The sequence below is a fragment of the Orcinus orca genome, chromosome 2 (assembly GCF_937001465.1).
Source record: "Orcinus orca chromosome 2, mOrcOrc1.1, whole genome shotgun sequence".
Taxonomy (NCBI): Eukaryota; Metazoa; Chordata; class Mammalia; order Artiodactyla; family Delphinidae; genus Orcinus; species Orcinus orca.
The window spans coordinates 96,589,130-96,609,068 of NC_064560.1; the positions used below are offsets into that span (position 1 = coordinate 96,589,130).

The window sequence follows — 19,939 nt, forward strand, 5'->3', positions numbered from 1 at the left end:
AGCTAGACATATTTGTGGGTACTCCTTTTACTTAAAAATTTAAAAAATTTTGTGATCTATAAAAGGAAGGCAGTAACATAATTTCAGTGGAATACAGAATAATTAAGGATGGGAGGATAACGAGTTAGGGTAAAAGGAGAGAAGAAAAGGTGTAGAGAACAGGTAATCTCTTTTTGGTATATTAAAGGGGCATTTCCCACTTTTTCAGTCTCATGCTCACCAAGAAGGCAATCAAATCAGTTTTTAGGAGTTGGTGAGATAACTACAAATAAAACACTATCCATTATAAATATATGTGGTACTCAGTATAAAATCAACAGACTTAGAAATGACTACCTCTAGGCATTACCTCTAGGTCCTCTGAAGTGGGAACCATTTAAGAAACTCATCAGTTTTATAAGCTGGAGAAAAATAAAAATTTAGATGGAGAAATAATTCGAGATTTTAACCTTGGTATGAGATTCCCAGCTAAAACTGGCTTGCATCCATAGCCATTCAGGTGAATCAAGATATCCTCCCTTTGTACTGCATTATTTTATTTCCTCTTCAGCTTCTTATCCTGTTTGACAATTTTTTGAGCTTTCAGCATCTTTATTTAAAAGTGCCAATGATTCTGGTGGTATAAGTAGCTTAGTCATTCACATATTAGCATGAGTTAGTTGAATCAGATTCTTTGTCCTAAGAGTCTGATTGGCAGCACTGAGAGAACTATAGCTCTCAGTATAATGACTGTAGGGTCATTGTTTTTTAAATTGTGATGAGAGAAGGTATTTAATTTTGGAACATGGAAAACTGTGGGGTAGAAAATGTTTGGATAGAATTGTTCTAATACAGTTGAGGGCAGATTGGGACATTGGCTACCTGGAGACCTGGAAAGAGGGCATACTGAAGATTGGGAAGAGAGTAAAGAAATAAATGTGGAAAGATACCAAAGACAGATTTTGCCCATTTCAGAATTTAGCTGAGAATATGCCCTTTTTGTCTTCTCTCCTGCTTTGCGTAGCTTTTTTCCATAAAACTCCAAACTTGGCTTAGTGACAGTTAGGGCCATAGTTCATCTATTATTATGGGTGAGAAAGTTTCTGTAGGTAAATTTCTGCAGAACCTGATATTAATCCCATTGTTTCTAACAGAGAAGATGCGTTCTGCCTTTCATGAGATTTATAAGTAGATATTTGGAATGTAACTGGTCTGAACTCCTGTAACTCATAATACTAGTAACCATAAAACAGTATACCTTGTCTTTAGGGTTGGCCTCTTCCAGTTGTAGCAATTTGGCATACTGTCAAAGTTCTATTCCTTTGGTACTCTTCTCTGTGTTGCCGCTTCAATTCCTGAGATCTTGAACTGATTTTTTTTTTTTTTATCCTAATGCTGTAGAGATGAAGTTGTAGGTATGGCTAGAACAGCATGTACAATATTCAGACCATCATTTCTGGTTCCATTGATGACTTGGGTGCACTTAAGCATATAATTTAACCTGTCTGGGACTGAGTTTCCTTTTTTTTTCCAAAACTTAAGTAATAGTTGCCTCATTTTTCTTACTGTTTGGGAATATTAAATGAATTAATAGTTATCAAAAAGTTTGAAAAATATAAAGCACAATGTGAATAGTCACCTTAATGGTAATATAATATGGAAAAGATGTTTTAAACTGTGTTGGGTTTTTTTTTCTTTTTTTTTCTGAGTGATGTACATACTGTATGTGTGAAGGGTTTTGTGTACTTTTTCTCTTAATGAAAAGTGAGAAATGTATATCTTCTTGAGCATCCAAATAAGAAGGTTGAAATTATGTTCCTTTAGATAAATTAACTTTGAAGATTCCTTGGAAGAACCTTTATGGAGAAGCTGTTGTTGCGACCCTAGAGGGATTATACCTGCTTGTTGTCCCTGGGGCAAGTATGTTATTTTAGGTTTATAAGCATTGTAGTAAACATCATAGTAAAATTATATAGCATCATAGTAAAATTAAATTGTTACCTACGTTAAGTATTTTAATATGTTTAGTAAAAAAGAAGATAATAGAAATAAACTAATCATATTCATATATGTACACATATACGATACATACATTTTACAGATACACATATATTGCCACATTTTATATAAAATATTTTTATGCTATTGTTGGAAAGAATAATTTCAACCATTTTTGAAATTTATTCTATTGTCAACGAATAATTATTCTACAACTAAGGCTTCCTATTAAGTTGAGATACATTAGACTTTTACTTTCGGGAATAAAAGTAAATAAGTTTTTAAAAATGTGTTAATCTACAGACTGGAAAATTTTTTTTCCCATTTTGTTGCTTCTGATTTTGAGTGAATGTTCTTTCAAAAACGTGTGAAAAGTAGATAATTTTTTTCATTATAAACTATAGTATTTTAATTTTTAAAGTACTGATTTTTTTAAAGTGATATCTTTCATTATTAATGTTTTTCCAGTTTGAGTACAATATAATGTTAAGAAAAGTTTGGGTATTTTAGGGGAAAATTACTTATATTTTCTTAACCATAAAAGAAACAATTTTTATTTTTACCTTTTGTTTTCCAGTCTTTACTGTGTACATGCTTGATTTGATGTAGCATTTATCATATATACAACATGGATCTGGCTTTTTTGGTTAATATATATATTTTTGATATGTTTCACAGTTTTCATGGTGATAGTGACAATTTTGAAAGGCTATATGATATTCCATTATGGTCTGCCAACTGTTTTTTGCTATTATAGTGAACATTATAAACTCCTCCTTCTTATAGATATCTTACTCATTTTGTGTTACTTCCTTAGGATACATGATCAGTAATGAGATTACTAGATTAAAAGGATATATATGTTTTATGATTTTTGATACATGTTCTTGAATTACTTTCTGAAAGTCTTTTTATCAATCTTACATTGATACCAGCGGGTATTGAATATTACGTGTTTTTTGTAGTTACTCAAAATTTTACCGCTCAGATATAATAACTGGAAATTTTTTGGTATACATTCAGCTTTCTCTTTGTTCCTCCCTTTCACCTTTCTACTCACCCTTTTCCCCGAATATCCTTTTTCCTATCTTCTTTCTCCCTTTAATTCCTTTCCTTCTGTCCTTTTCCTTTTGATGTAAGCTTTGTAAATAAATAAGAATCATTTATGTTTAAGCTTTTTGTAAAACCAATCTAAAGAATATAAATGTTTTTTGACTTACAAAAAATTACTTATTACACACACAATACAATATTATGATGAGCCTGAACTTTTCTTATTTATTTATTAATTGCCTTTCTTGATGTGTGAATTAACTATACATTTTTAGGTATTAAATATGATGCTGAAAAGGAAGAAAAATCCTTGCAAGATATTAAACAGAAAGAGTTATCCCGAATTGAAGAAGCCCTTCAAAAAGCAGCGGAGAAAGGTACAATAAGTTTATGTTTTAGATAAATGTACATATACCTATATTTTAGATATATTTAATGCTCTGTAAAGAGGGTTCTTTCATAGGCCTTCATAAGTTGTAGTTCCAAAGAAAGAATCTTCTTTTAAAATCATCTCTAACAATATTGATTGTAAAGATTTTAATGACACACACTTGGGAATCACTGCCTTTGTGATTATTTTATCTCACTGCCAGTTAAATTTTCTTACTTTTCTTACCAGTCATTTCTACTGTGCTACTTAATGGAGACTTCCCAAATTCTTTGAGTTCTTGCAAGCCTGTTTGTTTTTCCCAAAGGTTAATGGTTTCTTTGTCTGCATTTTCACACGTGTTGTTGAAAGATAATAAGGTTTGGTATATTAATATAGTGAAATAATGTTTAGAGGAAATGGTGCTGTAATTCTTTTCCTAGCTATCTGTTTATATTATACATGATAGTTTTAAAAACTTGATTTTTCAGATTTCAGCATTTTAACATCTTGTCTCAAGTTTCAATGTTTTGTTTTTATCTAAAAATAAATCTGGTGAGTATTTTAATTTGCTTTATGGAGCAACAATAAGGATAGGATGAAAAAGAGTAGTCTGTAGGATGGTGAGTTGAAGGAGTTTTCCAAGCCTTTCCAAGTTTGGTTTTCTCTTTCAAGTCAAATCATACCCCAATTGCAGATTGGGGTGTGAGAGTTATAGCATTTTACATCATTTTTGTGTCATTCGGTAGCATGTTTATATATTTCTGTGATGAAAGAAGATGGTACTAAAAATGTTAAGGCATTTCTCTTTGGTCTCTCTTAAAAAATATGGCAAATGTTGAGTTAGAAATGACAAAAATTATGTTTAGATATTATAATAAGTTATCTTTCCTAGCTTAAGCTGCTGATATTTATTTAAATCAATAAGATATCTCTCTTAAAAATAGCTTGCTGATTAAAATTCTTTATTAATGATTCTAATTCTTTTTGCCACAAGTGTTTTTCTCTTACTCAGAATTACTGATTCTTTTACAAAAAAGTACTAAATACTTAAAATACAGAGGCTTTCTTAATGGTAGAATTTTTTAAAAGCCTAAACATGTTTTTTCCTTTCGCTTTTCATATTTAACCATATTTTATGTTTCTGCTGAAACTTAAGGATCTATAGTTCCATGAAAACAGTTTTCTTCATTTCTAGTACTTTTATGTACCAGATAAAGCAAGGTGGTAGTGGTTTTGTTTTATGACAGTTCAGTGTGAGTATTTCTTTTTATTCAATTTTGGTTAATTAGAAGTAGTTTTATAAAAATGAGGAAAAAGGCTTGGAGAGCACTAAAATTTTATTTATTTCTTTCTTGAATCAATTCAGATTAAATCTGTTTTCTTAACACAAATATATATAATTATATGTAGTCATCAATAGGTGTATTTATATGTGCTTGGATATATTGCTATAAGATGTAGTTATACACTTATAATAATTTATAATATGTATAATTAAGTTATATTTTCCCTCTTGAGAAACAAACCCCAAACTCATTATTTTTTTTATTTGGAATGGAAATAGCTGTGATTGCTTAAAAAATATTTTAGTGTTTCCAGTGAACTATAAGAAAAAGCATGGTATATACTCTCTCCTGTTTTAGTAGTTGACAATCAGCAAAATGATAACCTGCTATACATTTTGTATTAAGTGCCTATGAAATTTTGACTCCTGGGTTTTCAATACTTAGGGAAACTTATATGTTTGTGTCTGGCAGAGAGGCTATTAAGGATGATCTGATAAATATATAGGGGATGAACATCTGTAGTATTAAGCTTGTGTAAATGGGGCTGTTAGGCTTATATAATATATAATCATTACATTGTAGCTTGTTGGATGATAAAATTTAGGTTTTTTTGGGTAGAACTAAAATTCAGAAAGTGAAACTCAGTTTTAACATTATTACATTAGATTTGTCAGAAAAATGTTTTTCTGAGTATAAAAGATGAATTCAGGAATTGGGAAATATGTTGATAGAGGTTTTTTCCTTTAATTGTCAAGAAATACATTTAATTATCTTGACTGCATATAAGTATTTTTTCTAGTTTGTGTGAATATGGATCCTACGTTCATGTAATGTTATTTGTACAAATGATAAGACAACCCTGGCCTTTAGGTGCTTTCTATTTCACCATTATTAATTAATAGTTTTGACTTGATTACCATACTTTATTTTTCATACTTATTATTTTTCCACTTATTTCTTGATTTTAAAAGCACTGTCGTGTATGTATAGAGACTAGGAGGTAAGGAGAGGAAGTGATTCAATTATAAGCACCAGATGATAAAAATGAAAATAGAGTCCTCAGGCTGATCTGCTTTAAAAAATTATTTTTACTTAATTTCTTTCATTTGTTAAAATAAAGTACTGCCCACTATTATGTGGGAAAAAAAGAAAATTGAAATATAAATTCATTTCTAGAGAGCTTGCTTAACTGTAAAAATAAACTTTCTTGATATTTTTCTTCTTTTATTTCATTGTAGTGAGCTTATTTTCCTGGAAAGGCTATTGTAAAGTAAAGGGAAATATTAAATTCCTAGTGAGGCCAAAAGATTTTTAAATACTATATAGATTCTGTATTTTAAAATGTTAATTTTATCAAAAACTCTAAAATTTTAGAGTTAACATTAACTCTAAAATCAAATAATTTTTCCAAAAAGACTTATGATGAAAAATGTCAGTTTCGTATTCCACCATTCTCTACCCTCTAGATCCACTCCTTAGAGGGAACCATCTATTTTAGAAATACTAACTTTCTTTGTTGTCTAATGTATTAATGTAAGGCACTATTTTGGATTTCCTGTTACAGTAGTTAAGGAGTTCACCTCTCCTACAATTTTTTCACCCTAAATTCCCCTTTCTGTCTTCTCACAATATGGTTATATCATAATTTTTGTCCAATTACGAGTCAAAATTTACATTACTATGACAATATAATTATTATTCACTGCATAGGTCAAATAATGTATTGTGATTATATTTCCTTTGCTATGTAGCCTTTTGTTTTTCTTGAATTTGTAAATGCTTCTTGCCTGGTCTTCTTTGTAAATTTATCTTCAATTCTTTTGTGTACTACATGAAATCTATTTATCATATGACTATCAGTGTTATTTTCCAATTGGCCAAACCCATTTGTTGGTCCTCTCCCTGTCCCCCTGTCCCTCTTGGAGATCTTTCTCTGAACTGGTTGTTTTTTTAGTTCTGCTGCATAATTGTCATCCTGGAACTGGTCTTCACTGCTCTTCTGTTTTAATTCATTGGGTCCCTTGCCTTTTGTTCTTTTTTAGTTTGTTCCTTTGTTTTGCTAGAACATTTCTAATAACTTTTAAGAAAGGATACACTGGATATAATTTTAAAAATCCTTTCAAGTCTGAAAGATTTGTAATTTACTTCCATACTTGTTTGATTTGGCTGGGGATAGAATGCTGGGTTTAAAATTAGAATTTTGAAGGCAAAATCTTCTAACTTCCAGGTACTTTTGAGAAGTCTGATGCTATTCTGTTCAACAGATTGTTGGAAACACAAAAATTAGAAAATTCCTGGAGCCTACTGTTGAAAGACTTCATGTATAGTGATAAATAGGAGAGAGTGTTGAGTCTTATCAAAGAGCTATAGCTAAGAGTGTTACGGGAGTTCATAATGGGCATATTACGTTCAGCCAGAGATCAGGGTGGACACTGAAGGTATATATTTCAGCTGAGTCTAAAGGATGAGTATGCAGAAAGGAGAGAGGGCATTCTAGGTAAAGGGGATAGTGATGGTAAAGGGGACAGTGAAAAGAAAAAATGTAGAGCATGTATGGGGAGCAGCTAAGAATTTGGAAGTTTGATAGCACAGCCGGACGTGAGTTGGAAAGCTAAGTTTAGGTCAGTTTTAAGAGATTTGAATGCCATGATGGTGATGACAATAATTATTGAGAATTTACTATTTGCGGGTCACTCTTCAAAATGCTTTATGTCAGCTTACTCATTTAATAGTCAAAATTCTATGATATAAAGGCTTTTATTGTTCCCATTATATAGTTGAGAAAGCTGGAAGTTAAATAACTTGTTCTAGGTTATGCTGCTGGAAAATGACAGAGCTAGAATTTGAACTCAGTCTGGTTCTTGACTCTGGTTTATAATGGACTTTAATTGGTAGTCAGTGAGAAAGTAAGTTTTACTTTTTTAAAAGAAATCCGGAGAGTGATGTGATCACAGCTGTGTTTTAGGAAGGTAAGCTTGTAGTGGTGTTTAGGCTGGATTTGAGGAGGGAAATGGAAGATGGTGCTACCTAGCCATCACTGACAAGAATGGATAGAAGGGATTCAGACAATGTGTCTGAAAGGGAACATACACTAAAGTAAGATGAATTCATTTCAGCTGACTCTAAAATTAGCGTAAATATCACAGCAATATTTCATTCTGAAAATGGGCAAAATGGTGGGGAAAAAGGGAACCAAAACAGATTTTTGCTTTCTTTGAAAATTTGGCAAATCAATGAGACATTAGCCATAATTGATATTTGTCTGTTTTGCTTAATTTGAAATTATTATTTTAATTATTAAGAATTTTTGTTTTAATGTTATGAAAACAAAGTTTATATGTTGAAAGAATGAAAATGGTGTCACTGAAAATATTTCCTTAGAAGTAAGTTGTTTTGGTGTCACTGGATTTTACTTGTTCTGTTACATGATTTCTAATTCTTTGAACTAAGTTTAGACATATTTTATGTGTAAAATTAAAGGTGTCTTTTAAACGCTTTGCATTTTGGTTATCGCTGCCATGCGGATGCAGGCGCACATTCAGGGGAGTTCATATATGGCTTGGAAAACTTTGTTTACAAGGACATCAAGCCTGGTGGGTATGCATGGTTAATTATATTCAGCTACATACAAAATTATATTCTTATCCATGCTTGTGCTTTTAATGGAGTTCATATGACGTGTCATCCTTTTAGAAAATATGGAAATGTAATTCATGTTTTTCCCCTTTACCATCATTTCCTTTTCTCTACCTTCAGCATTTTATTCATTCACCAAATACTTAATGTCTTCTAGTAGCAAGCACTATGCTGGATGCTGAATATTCATGAGGTGAAACAGACACAATCCACTGCCCTTATGAAGCTTACAGTTTGATCTATAGATAACTTTCAAATCTGGACTGCCTTTTTGACTTTAGTTCTGTAGAATAGTAGTTTCTCAATTAAGCAATTCCTCTCCTATAGCAGTGGTTTTCAGACTTTTAAAAAGCAATAAATTGGAACCTTTTATTTTTTGAGTGAGACTTTATTTAGAACCTTGATAAGAGATGTTTCTGTGACTTTCTTCTCATGTCCTCCCTGATTTGCTTCACCTCTGTAGTAGCTTTGGAGGCACCTTGTAGACTACTGTCCTGGACAGCCTCACAAAAGGCAAATTTGAAGGCTCACTGCTTTAAGATTTACAGTAGGATTCTTTTGTATCCTAGGAAGTTTACCAAGCGCATTAAAATAATAATTTCTAATATTTTACACAGTAATTTGATTTATTTAACTGTATTCCCTATAACTTTTCAGGAATTTGTTATATTAGCTCAGTCACACTTAAAATTTCTTTTGATTAAATGGCAAGTGGGGTCTCTATCTCAAAATGTAAACAATAATAAGCACTATGATATAATTACTTTTTTTTTTTTTTTTTGCGGTACGCGGGCCTCTCACTGTTGTGGCCTCTCCCGTTGTGGAGCACAGGCTCCGGACGCGCAGGCTCAGCGGCCGTGGCTCACGGGCTTAGCCGCTCCACGGCATGTGGGATCTTCCCGGACTGGGGCATGAACCCGTGTCCCCTGCATCGGCAGGCGGACTCTCAACCATTGCGCCACCAGGGAAGCCCTGATATAATTACTTTTGCTGTTAGAAACTTCTTTAATGTTTAGGTTCATTATGACAAATGGAAGAATAAGTTGCATGCAGATTTCACAGCATTGAATGAAATTACCCTGAAAGGAGTTTCTCTTTGTACAAATTTGCCCCTTGAGTAAGTGTGGCTGACTATGTTAATTTGTCTTTGAGTCACTTTGTTTAATATAAAAGATAGCATGGGGATACTCATGGGTCACTGTCCAGTTTTGTAGGTTGTAATTGAACCAGCTTTCTGTAGTCTGCCAGGGGCAGTGTTTTCTGATCCTACTAGGAGCAACCTGCCTCCAGGATACAAATGAATTCCACTGGCCCATTCAAACTTGTAACAAAATCATTGGGCAGCATTGCTAAAAACAAAACAAAACAGACAGAGGTCACTATAAAGTAAAACCTCATTGATTCAGAGTTTCCTTTTATTCCAAAAAGGTATATTAGCCTGGATAAAAAAACTAGGCCTAGAATTTGATGATTCTGAAATGAGAATAAGTTTGTTGATGATACCTTTAGTTGTCCAGGACTTTGTGTGTACTTTATAATCCTTTCGTTGTTTTCAGTTTGAGTGTATATTCCTTCCTCGTTAAACAAACAAACAAACAAACAACCCAAAACTTCTAGAGCAGTGGTTTTCAAAAAGTCAAAACTATTTTCATAATAATGCTAAGACATTATTTGATGTTTCACTATGTTGACATTGGTGCTGATGGTGCAAAAGTAATGTTGTGTAAAATTGCTGGCTGCCTTAGCATGAATCGAGGCAGTGGCACTGAACTATACTATTAGGAGCCATTGTATTGTTCCTTACCAATCACTCACAGTAAAAAACAAAATAAAATGGAAAAAGCACCAATTTTACTTAAGAATATCATTGATGAAATAGAAAAATTTTAATTTTAATAAATTACAGCTCTTGAGCATATGTGTCTTTGAAGTTTCGTGACAAAAGAGGAAGCATACACAAGGTACTTCTGCAGACTGAAGCAAGATAATTGTCTCAAGGAAAAATACTTGTGCAGTTGTTTGGGTTGTCAGTGAAACCAGTTGCTTTTTTCATGGAAAGCCATTTTATTTGGAAGAACGGCTGACAGACTATTATTACTCAGATTTGGGTGTTTGGTAGACATTTCAACAATACAACTTTAAGAAAAAACAACTGACAGTGTTTGTTGCCAGCAAAAAGATTTGAGTTTCTGAACAAAAATTAGAATTTTGGGGAATTTGTATTTGCCACTTTGAGCTTGATGGCTTCCCATACTTAAAAGACTTTTCTGATGAGAGTTGTGGTCGTGTTAACAATGTGATTTTTGATATTAAATAATAAAGTGACTCAGTGTTTGTAAGATCTGCATAATTCAGTGAAGCAATATTTCCATATTATCAGTGGGTGGTAAAAAATTATGAATGTATAAAAGAGCAAGGTAGACTGATTTTAATTCAGACGAAAGATACACTGACAGAGTTTCAGTTTCCAAGGTGCAACTTTAAGAAGCTATCACTAGTTGAGTTTGGTGTAGTATCCATAATTGCATGAAAAGACCGTGAAGATGTTCCTTCCTTTTCGTATTACATATCTGTAGTTAGGTCAGATTTTCTTCACATACTTCAATCTAAACAACATATACCAAAAGAGCAAAGGCAGAAGCAGATATTTGAATCCAGCAGTCTTCTACTAAGCCAGACATTAAATTCATTTGTAAGATTGTAAAACCATGCCACCCTTCTCACTACAACTTTTTGTTTGGAAAATATAGTTATTTTTCATAAATACATGTTAACTGTACTATCACATAATGGGTTTTTTAATGAGTTAATTTTAAAAAGATTTTCAGTGTTGATTTCCAATATGGTAAATACCAATAGCTGTAACCCACACTAATGAAAAGCTATTTAAGGTTCTTAAATTGTAAGTGTGTTAAAGGAACCCTGAGACCAAAACATTTGAGAACGGCTTTAGACAGTGACTGGGGATCATGAATTTATTGTCCATCTGATTAAACAGAAACTCTCTCTTAAGAAATATGTAGTACTCAGATTAGATTTTGCAACTATTTGAAGATGTTTAAACGTGGTGCATCTAACACTGAGATCAAAGACAGAACAAGGTGCTAGAACAAATGTGAAACCAGAAAGATAATAGGAGGTCAGGTGAGGAGAGTGAGTTATGGTAGATTCTAAACCCAGGCAGCTGAACTCCTGTCTCCAAAAGCTTTCTACTTAAGTGGGATGGTTTTCAGGGCTACTCTGGCTTTCTTAGCTGTTTCTTTTCAAATGGTATTTCGTTGAGAACTTAGTCTTTTTCTGAATGTTTAATTTATAAATGAAAAAGGCTTAGGGAACATCACTGTGACAAGAACTACTGGTAATAGCAAAGTCCAGATTTTGTTATACGTTTATTAAATATTTTCTTCTTGAAACTTAGGGTTTTATTCTTAAAACCCAGGATTTGATTCTTAGTTTTTTGTAGTGACAGGACCATTTGCTTTAAAATATCAAGGAAGAACGAATTTAAAATTTTAAGCTAAATATCATGTATATTCTCTCAAATATATGTAACATTAACTGAGCTTATATTTTTATTATAATGTTCAGATGTGGATTTTTTTGATTCATTTGAACAGATACGTATCATGTGCTTTGTGCCTGGATGTTAGGATAATTCCTGTCCTAATGAAGACTCCTGCCTGGTAGCAAGACAGTTGTGCAAACACTTCAAATACAGTGTAATCACTGCTTAATGGAAGTCTATATAAGGTGCAGGGGTAGATGGCCTTGGAGATGCTTGGAAGAGTCAAAGAAGGCTTCACACAGGCTGTAGTGCTGGACCTGAGATTTGGAAGCCTCCTAGGAATTTGCCTGGTAAAGAACTTCAGGGAGAGGAAACCAAGTTCAGGGAATGAAACATGTGAGAGGCATTAGGCATTAGAAAGTTACGGTTTGTTTTGGAAAGTGTAAGTAGTATTCCTGAAGTATCCAGTGCAAGGATGAGTGGCAGAAGATAGAACAGGACAGGGTGATAGGGGTCGGATCATGAAAGGACCTTTGTGTCATGCAAACACTTTCTCATTTTATCTGGCAGGCTGCAGAGAGCCTTTAAAAGAATTTTGAGCAGGGAATTAACAGGCCTGAATAGTATTTTAGAAGATGCAAGTCTGGTGGCGGTATAGAAGGATGTTAGGTTGGCGGTAACAGTGGAGACTGGAGGCAGGGGAGACCATACAGAGGCTGCCCCAAGAGCGTGGACTGGAGTTGATGTGTAATTCGCAGTTGAATGTAACGATTTGTAAGTTGGGTAAGATAGGTTTGGGTTAATGCCATGAAGTGAGGCAGTGCCAAATAAAAGTGGATGAGGTGTTAAAGGAATTATTAAGCTAATTTCAGTGTACAAGTCCATGTACTTTTTTTGCCCTTTTTGTATTCTTTATGTCCTCAAGTTATTAAAGTATTCTGCTTGTGAGGTGTATCATCCAGAGGAAGTCATCTGTCGGCAGCCTACCCATTCATTTCATTTGTGTTCCTGTGTTCCTACCACACACTTATCAAAACCTTTCTCTGAAAGTCTTTTTATCCTGTCATTATTACATTTCCAATATTTTGGTAATGCTGAAATTAAACTTCATACTGTAAGCAGTCATAAATATTATAAAGGGCATTCTGTATGGCTATTTTACCCAATTTTTGTATAATTGCACCTGCCAAGTTATTTTCTAGATTAAAGAAGGTTATTCTAGACTAAAGAAGGTTTGTGAATTTCTGCTTGTATTGAAATAACAGATCAGTTTAGAATAAAGTAAGGTGAGTTGTACCAAAATTTGCTGTCAGGAAGAAGTCTCTTGTTTTCTTTTCTGTCCTCTCATCTGCTAACTTGAATTTTATCCTTTTCTCACTAAAATGCTTCCACTGAGAAGGACGTAAACGTAAAAAGCACAAAAAACATTTTAAGAAACCTTTTAAAGGTCTTGATCGCTCAAAAGGTAGGTAAAAGTAGTTTTTATGCCACGTGTTATTTATACACATTGCCACTTAATTTCTGTCTTCAAAGGTCAAATGAATGTTAGATTACAATGTAACTTCAAAAATAAGTTTTAATTTGGAAATGCATATTAAAATCTAAAATCTAAAATAAAAGAAGGACACTGGAATAGGTTGTAATTTCCATTGAGTAATGCCTTAGCTATCGTTTGGTCATTGATTATGAACTATGTGAGAATTTCAACTTTTTTTTTTTGAATCTTATTTATTTTTTATACAGCAGGTTCTTATTAGTTATCTGTTTTATACAGATTAGTGTATATATGTCAATCCCAATCTCCCAATTTATCACACCACCACCAACCCCCGCCACTTCCCCGCCTTGGTGTCCATACGTTTGTTCTCTACACGTGTGTCTCTATTTCTGCCCCGCAGACCGGTTTATCTGTACCATTTTTCTAGGTTCCACATATATGCATTAATATACGATATTTGTTTTTCTCTTTCTGACTTACTTCACTCTGTATGACAATCTCTAGATCCATCCATGTCTCTGTAAATGACCCACTTTTGTTCCTTTTTATGGATGAGTAATATTCCCTCATATATATGTACCACATCTTCTTTATCCATTCGTCTGTCGATGGGCATTTAGGTTGCTTCCATGACCTGGCTATTGTAAATAGTACTGCAGTGAACATTGGGGTGCATGTGTCTTTTTGAATTATGGTTTTCTCTGGGTATATGCCCAGTAGTGGGATTGCTGGGTCATATGGTAATTCTATTTTTAGTTTTTTAAGGAACCTCCATACTGTTGTTCTCCATAGTGGCTGTATCAATTTACATTCCTACCAGCAGTGCAAGAGGGTTCCCTTTTCTCCACACCCTCTCCAGCATTTGTTGTTTGTAGATTTTCTGATGTTGCCTGTTGTAACTGGTGTGAGGTGATACCTCACTGTAGTTTTGATTTGCATTTCTATAATAATTAGTGATGTTGAGCAGCTTTTCTTGTGCTTCTTGGCCATCTGTATGTCTTCTTTGGGGAAATGTCTATTTAGGTCTTCTGTCCATTTTTTGATTGGTTTTCTGACCATTTTTTGTTTTGTTTTGTTTTGTTTTGTTTTGTTTTTGCGGTACGCACGCCTCTCACTGTTGTGGCCTCTCCCGTTGCGGAGCACAGGCTCCTGACGCGCAGGCTCAGCGGCCATGGGTCACAGGCCTAGCCGCTCCGCGACATGTGGGATCTTCTCAAACCGGGGCACGAACCCGTGAACCCTGCATCGGCAGGCGGACTGTCAACCACTGTGCCACCAGGGAAGGCCTTCTGACCATTTTTTGATTTGGTTTGTTTTTTTAATATTGAGCTGCTTGAGCAGTTTATATATTTTGGAGATTAATCGTTTGTCCGTTGATTTGTTTGCAAACATTTTCTCCCATTCTGAGTTTGTCTTTTCGTCTTGTTTGTAGTTTGCTTTGCTTTGCAAAAGCTTTTAAGTTTCACTAGGTCCCATTTGTTTATTTTTGTTTTTATTTCCATTACTGTAGGAGGTGGATCAAAAAAGATCTTGCTGTGATTTATGTCAAAGAGTGTTCTTCCTATGTTTTCCTCTAAGGGTTTTATAGTGTCCGGTCTTACATTTAGGTCTGTAATCCATTTTGAGTTTATTTTTGTGTGTGGTGTTACGGAGTGTTCTAATTTCATTCTATTACCTGTAGCTGTCCAGTTTTCCCAGCACCACTTATTGAAGAGACTGTCTTTTCTCCATTGTATATCCTTGCCTCCTTTGTCATAGATTAGTTGACCATAGGTGTGTGGGATTATCTCTGGGCTTTCTCTCCTGTTCCATGGATCTATATTTCTGTTTTTGTGCCAGTACCATATTGTCTTGATTACTGTAGCTTTGTAGTATAGTCTGAAGTCAGGGAGTCTCAGTCCTCCAGCTCCATTTTTTTTCCTCAAGATTGCTATCTGGGAGAATGTTCCTTGTGCACTTGAGAAGAAAGTGTAATCTGCTGTTTTTGGATGGAATGTCCTATAAATATTAATTAATCCTCTCTGGTCAATTGTGTCATTTAAAGCTTGTGTTTCCTGGTTAATTTTCTGTCTGGATGATCTGTCCGTTGGTGTAAGTGAGGTGTTAAAGTCCCCCACTATTACTATGTTACTGTTGATTTCCTCTTTTATAGCTGTTAGCAGTTGCCTTATGTATTGAAGTGCTCCTATTTTGGGTGCATATATATTTATATATAGAGCTGGTGTGGTGGTGGTGATTTCTCTTAGCTTTTGCTTGTCTGTAAAGCTTTTGATTTCTCTGTCGAATCTGAATGAGATCCTTTCTGGGTAGAGTAATCTGGGTGGTAGGTTCTTCCCTTTCATCACTTTAAATGTATCATGCCACTCCCTTCTGGCTTGTAGAGTTTCTGCTGAGAAATCAGCTGTTAACCGTATGAGAGTTCCCTTGTATGTTATTTGTCGTTTTTCCCTTGTGGCTTTCAATAATTTTTCTTTGATTTTTGTCAGTTTTATTACTATGTGTGTCAGCTTGTTTCTCCTTGGGTTTATCCTGCCTGGACTCTCTGTGCTTCCGGGACTTGGGTAGCTATTTCGTTTCCTATGTTAGGGAAGTTTTTGACTATAATGTCTTAAAGTATTTTCTCAAGTCTTTTCTGTCTCTCTTCTTCTGGGACCCCTATAATGTGAATGTTGTTGTGTTTAATGTTGTCCCAGAGATCTCTTAGGCTGTCTTGATTTCTTTTCATTCTTTTTTCTTTATTCTCTTCTGTGGCAGTGAATTCCACCATTGTCTTCCGGGTCACTTATCCATTCTTCTGCCTCAGTTATTCTGCTGTTGATTCCTTCTAGTGTATTTTTCATTTCAGTTATTATATTGTTCATCTCTGATTGTTTGTTCTTTAACTCTTCTAGGTGTCTGTTCTTTAATTCTTCTAGGTCTTTGTTAAACATTTCTTGCATCTTCTCGATCTTTGCCTCTATTCTTTTTCTGAGGTCGTGGATCATCTTCACTATTATTATTCTGAATTCTTGTCCTGGAAGGTTGCCTATCTCCACTTCATTTCTTGGGTTTTATCTTGTTCCTTCATGTGGTACAAAGTCTTTTGCCTTTTCATTTTGTCTATCTTTCTGTGAATGTGGTTTTCCTTCCACAGGCTGGAGAATTGTAGTTCTTCTTGCTTCTGCTCTCTGCCCTCTGTTGGAGAATTTCAAGTCTTGAACTTGTATTTTCCTGTTTTTTATAGATAAACCAAAAGAAGCCAAAAAGGATACATTGTTGGAAAAATTGGCAACTCAAGTAATTAAAAATGTACAAGTAAAAATCACAGACATTCACATTAAATATGAAGATGATGTAAGTAACTTAGTTTACTTGGTTTAAGTTAGTAATTAAGTGTGTATTTTATGACACTAATTCTTGATTTGCCCATAAATAGCAATTTTGAATCCAAGATAGATTTTTTTTCCTGATTAGTACACTACCATATCTCCTTCCTTGTGTTAGGCTTTTTTCATCCGGCATTAATGTGTGTACATATATCATAAAACTTCCATATGTTCCTTTCTAAAGCTAATTTAAGAGATTTTTGGATTTTTCTCTATCATTTATTTTGAATTTTGTTTAAAGACTTAGACTAATATAACTTTAAGGAACTAATTTTTTTTATTAATAACAAAAAATTAGTTTCCAGAGGTGATGAAGTAATCATTTATAATGGTAGTTGGTAGAGAGGGGACTAAAATTTGGGTCAGTTGGCTGCTAGTCTCATTCACTTTACTTTCCACCATGTTGGATTTTAACAACCCACAGCTACTCACACACATGTGTAGCAATATTTAGAAACCACACTTCACTTATAAGCAACAGTTTAACATTAGTTGATTAAGAACTATTTTACTGATTAATTTTAGTTAAAATGTAACAAATATTTTGAACTTAATAGGCACTGCTTTGTCTTAAAGTTCGAAACATACATGAGAAGCCTTGAATTTTTTTCATTTACCTAACAAATTGGAAATGCTTTTTCATCTTTTCCAAAAATGAGTTTGCTTTCTTTTTTGTTTTTAGTTTGCTTTAAGTTTGGATTGAATTAAAGTCATACTGCCATGTATAGAATTTATTTTACTTTCCTGATAAGTTCCTTTTGTAACTTAATATTCAGTAAGACACACCTGTGGTTTTTCAAGATACACCATCTCTATCTTACACTGACTTTTATGTTTTGGTTTTTTTGTAGTCATTACACTGAATTTTGCTAACAAATAATGTCTAAAAACCAAAATAATAAATCTCCTTGTTTAAAACAAACTTAGGAAAATAAAATTGACTCACCCCATCTTGGAAGTAAAAGAATTATTCTTAAAGCTAATGGCATGTTGGTGAATGATAATCTCAGTTTAAACTTAAACTAAGCTTTTTTATTGAGCAAATACAATTCAAAAGGTACATTATTTCTTTCTCTTTAATGAAGAAATACAGAGATGCATAGGAGTGGGACAAGTAGTATCAATTACATTTAAATTGGTGTCAGCGACAAAATATATTAAAATAACCTAAAGGAAAAAAATTAAAAGCACAAAGGGATCTTCCTTCTATTGCCTCTTTCAATGTGATTACCTTAATTATTGTGTCTAGAAGGATAGTGAAAAATATAGAAATGGGGGGAGAAAAAGTATGATTATCATAAAGATGTTCTTTGTATGATAGCAGTAATTTATGGGTAGTGCATTAGCAGCTGAGGAGTTGTGTTTTATTAAAGTTCCTTCTGAAATAACTGCAAGTTATTTTGAGCTTGATATCCATAGGTATAAAAAGATGAATATGGGAATGAGGGGAAATACATTTTGCCACAAATCATAATATATCTAATATTAAAAACAAAGCTCACAAAGCTCTTTGTGCTTTGCAGCTATACCAGAGCATGCATTTAGGTGACTAAACTCAAGTCTGTGGTGGATGATTTAGAACATGATTTTTCTCCTCTCTCTAGTTTCCTTATTTTCTTTCATGACCAAAAAACACTGACTTTTGGACATCTTTGAGATGTCGAAAACAATGACATCGTACACACCATGGCACAGTTTAAGCACTGTGTATAAATATAATTTAGGTATTGAAGATGAGAAATAGAAGTTTAACATTGGCATATTTTGAGTTAAGGGATTGAGGAAATTAAACGTTAAGAATCTTGAAGCATCTTCTAACAAACCATTTTTAAAGTGTCCGGGAAATTAAAGGCTTAAATAGACAGTTCACATTTCTAAATGTGAAAATCTTAAATGTTTTAAAAATAATTTAGTGGCATGGTTTTACCTGCAACTCCTTGTTTTATTTATCTATGGAGAACATCTTTAACGGTATATACATAAAGAGACTGTCTCTTTTAAACTATGTAGACAAGAGTCTGTTTAGTCCCAGTGAGTGAATCTTCTCACTTCTAGTAAGAAAATAGTTCCACTAGGAAAGTATCATGTTAGTGTCATGCCTACAAAATATGGAAAATCCCAGCCATGTTACTGTCTTCCTTCCCTTTCTTTTACACAAATCCGTTTGGTTGCGTTACTTTTAAACTCATTGTCCTATGTTGCCTATTGTAGAGTGGAGAATGGATTTACCCTCACTATCAGTATATTTTAATGTCACCTTTTTGTCTTTGATAGGTAACAGATCCAAAGCGGCCTCTTTCATTTGGTGTCACACTGGGAGAACTTAGTCTATTGGTAAAGTTACCTTATTTAAAATTTCTGTGGAACCTGTGAAATATCATTCTCAAGTCACGGGGTGAATTTCCTAAAATCAGCTATTACTACAAATAGCTGTTTTATTTTTACGTGTAATCTTTCTACAGCTTTTCTAGGAATTTACAACTTTTAGTGATACTTTTATTATAGTCTCTATTTTGATTTACCTTTGAATTTAACAGATTTCAAAATATCAAGAACAAGTGTTTTGAAAGTATTAAAAGCTGTATCTTAAATCTTTAGTAAATTAGGGGAAGATAGATTTCTATAGAGTCATGTTATTGTCCATAGTATAATTTCCAAATAGTTTATACATTGTATCTGTTTATTATATTGAAATGTACATAAGCTAATTTATTTTGATTAAGTATTTTATAATGCAGTTTGGTTTTCCTCTTAAAGGTCTTTAAGGATATAGAGTGTGTATATCCAGGTTGGACATTTTTTTACTATTATGGACAACTAAGTGGTAGGAAACATGTTTTAAAGTTAAGGACAGTGAGCAGTAGATCATACTGGGTACATTTTTGCCTTTTGATTAGTTATATGAAGAGGGCCTTAGTAGGGAAAGAAGACGAAGAAAAAAAGAAAGAGAAGTAGACTATTAAACAGAAAAAGGACATTGTTACATGGAGGCCTTAAGAAGATACATGCATGCAGAGAAGTAGAGGTATACATCAGTTGAAGATCAAAGCAGAAAAATGAAAGAAAAGGTACTGGAGAAACAAAGGAAAGGGAGTCAAGGAAGCTAGTGTTTAATACACTGTTTATCCTCTGCTTGTTTCCAAAATGAATTTGAAGTAGCTTTCAATAAAAAAGAAATAATACTATAACACTTCTAAAGAAGCCAGAATCTGTGTTCTGAAAGGCAGAGAGAGAATTGTTCCAGAAAAA

General features: G+C 33.5%; 1 protein-coding gene across 4 annotated transcripts in view; it reads left to right on the forward strand.

The window, feature by feature from the left end:
• The window catches only part of VPS13C (vacuolar protein sorting 13 homolog C), a 176,583-nt gene that overhangs the window by 20,805 nt on the left and 135,839 nt on the right, over positions 1–19,939 (forward strand). For all 4 annotated transcript variants that reach the window (XR_007475254.1, XM_049705299.1, XM_049705298.1 and 1 more), the window contains exons 4-7: positions 1,804–1,899; positions 3,306–3,407; positions 16,549–16,658; positions 18,965–19,024. Coding sequence is in view for 3 of the 4 variants with exons in the window: in XM_049705299.1 (XP_049561256.1) it covers positions 1,804–1,899; positions 3,306–3,407; positions 16,549–16,658; positions 18,965–19,024 (368 nt within the window). In the remaining variant the exon portion in view is untranslated. The remainder of the gene's footprint in view (positions 1–1,803; positions 1,900–3,305; positions 3,408–16,548; positions 16,659–18,964; positions 19,025–19,939) is intronic.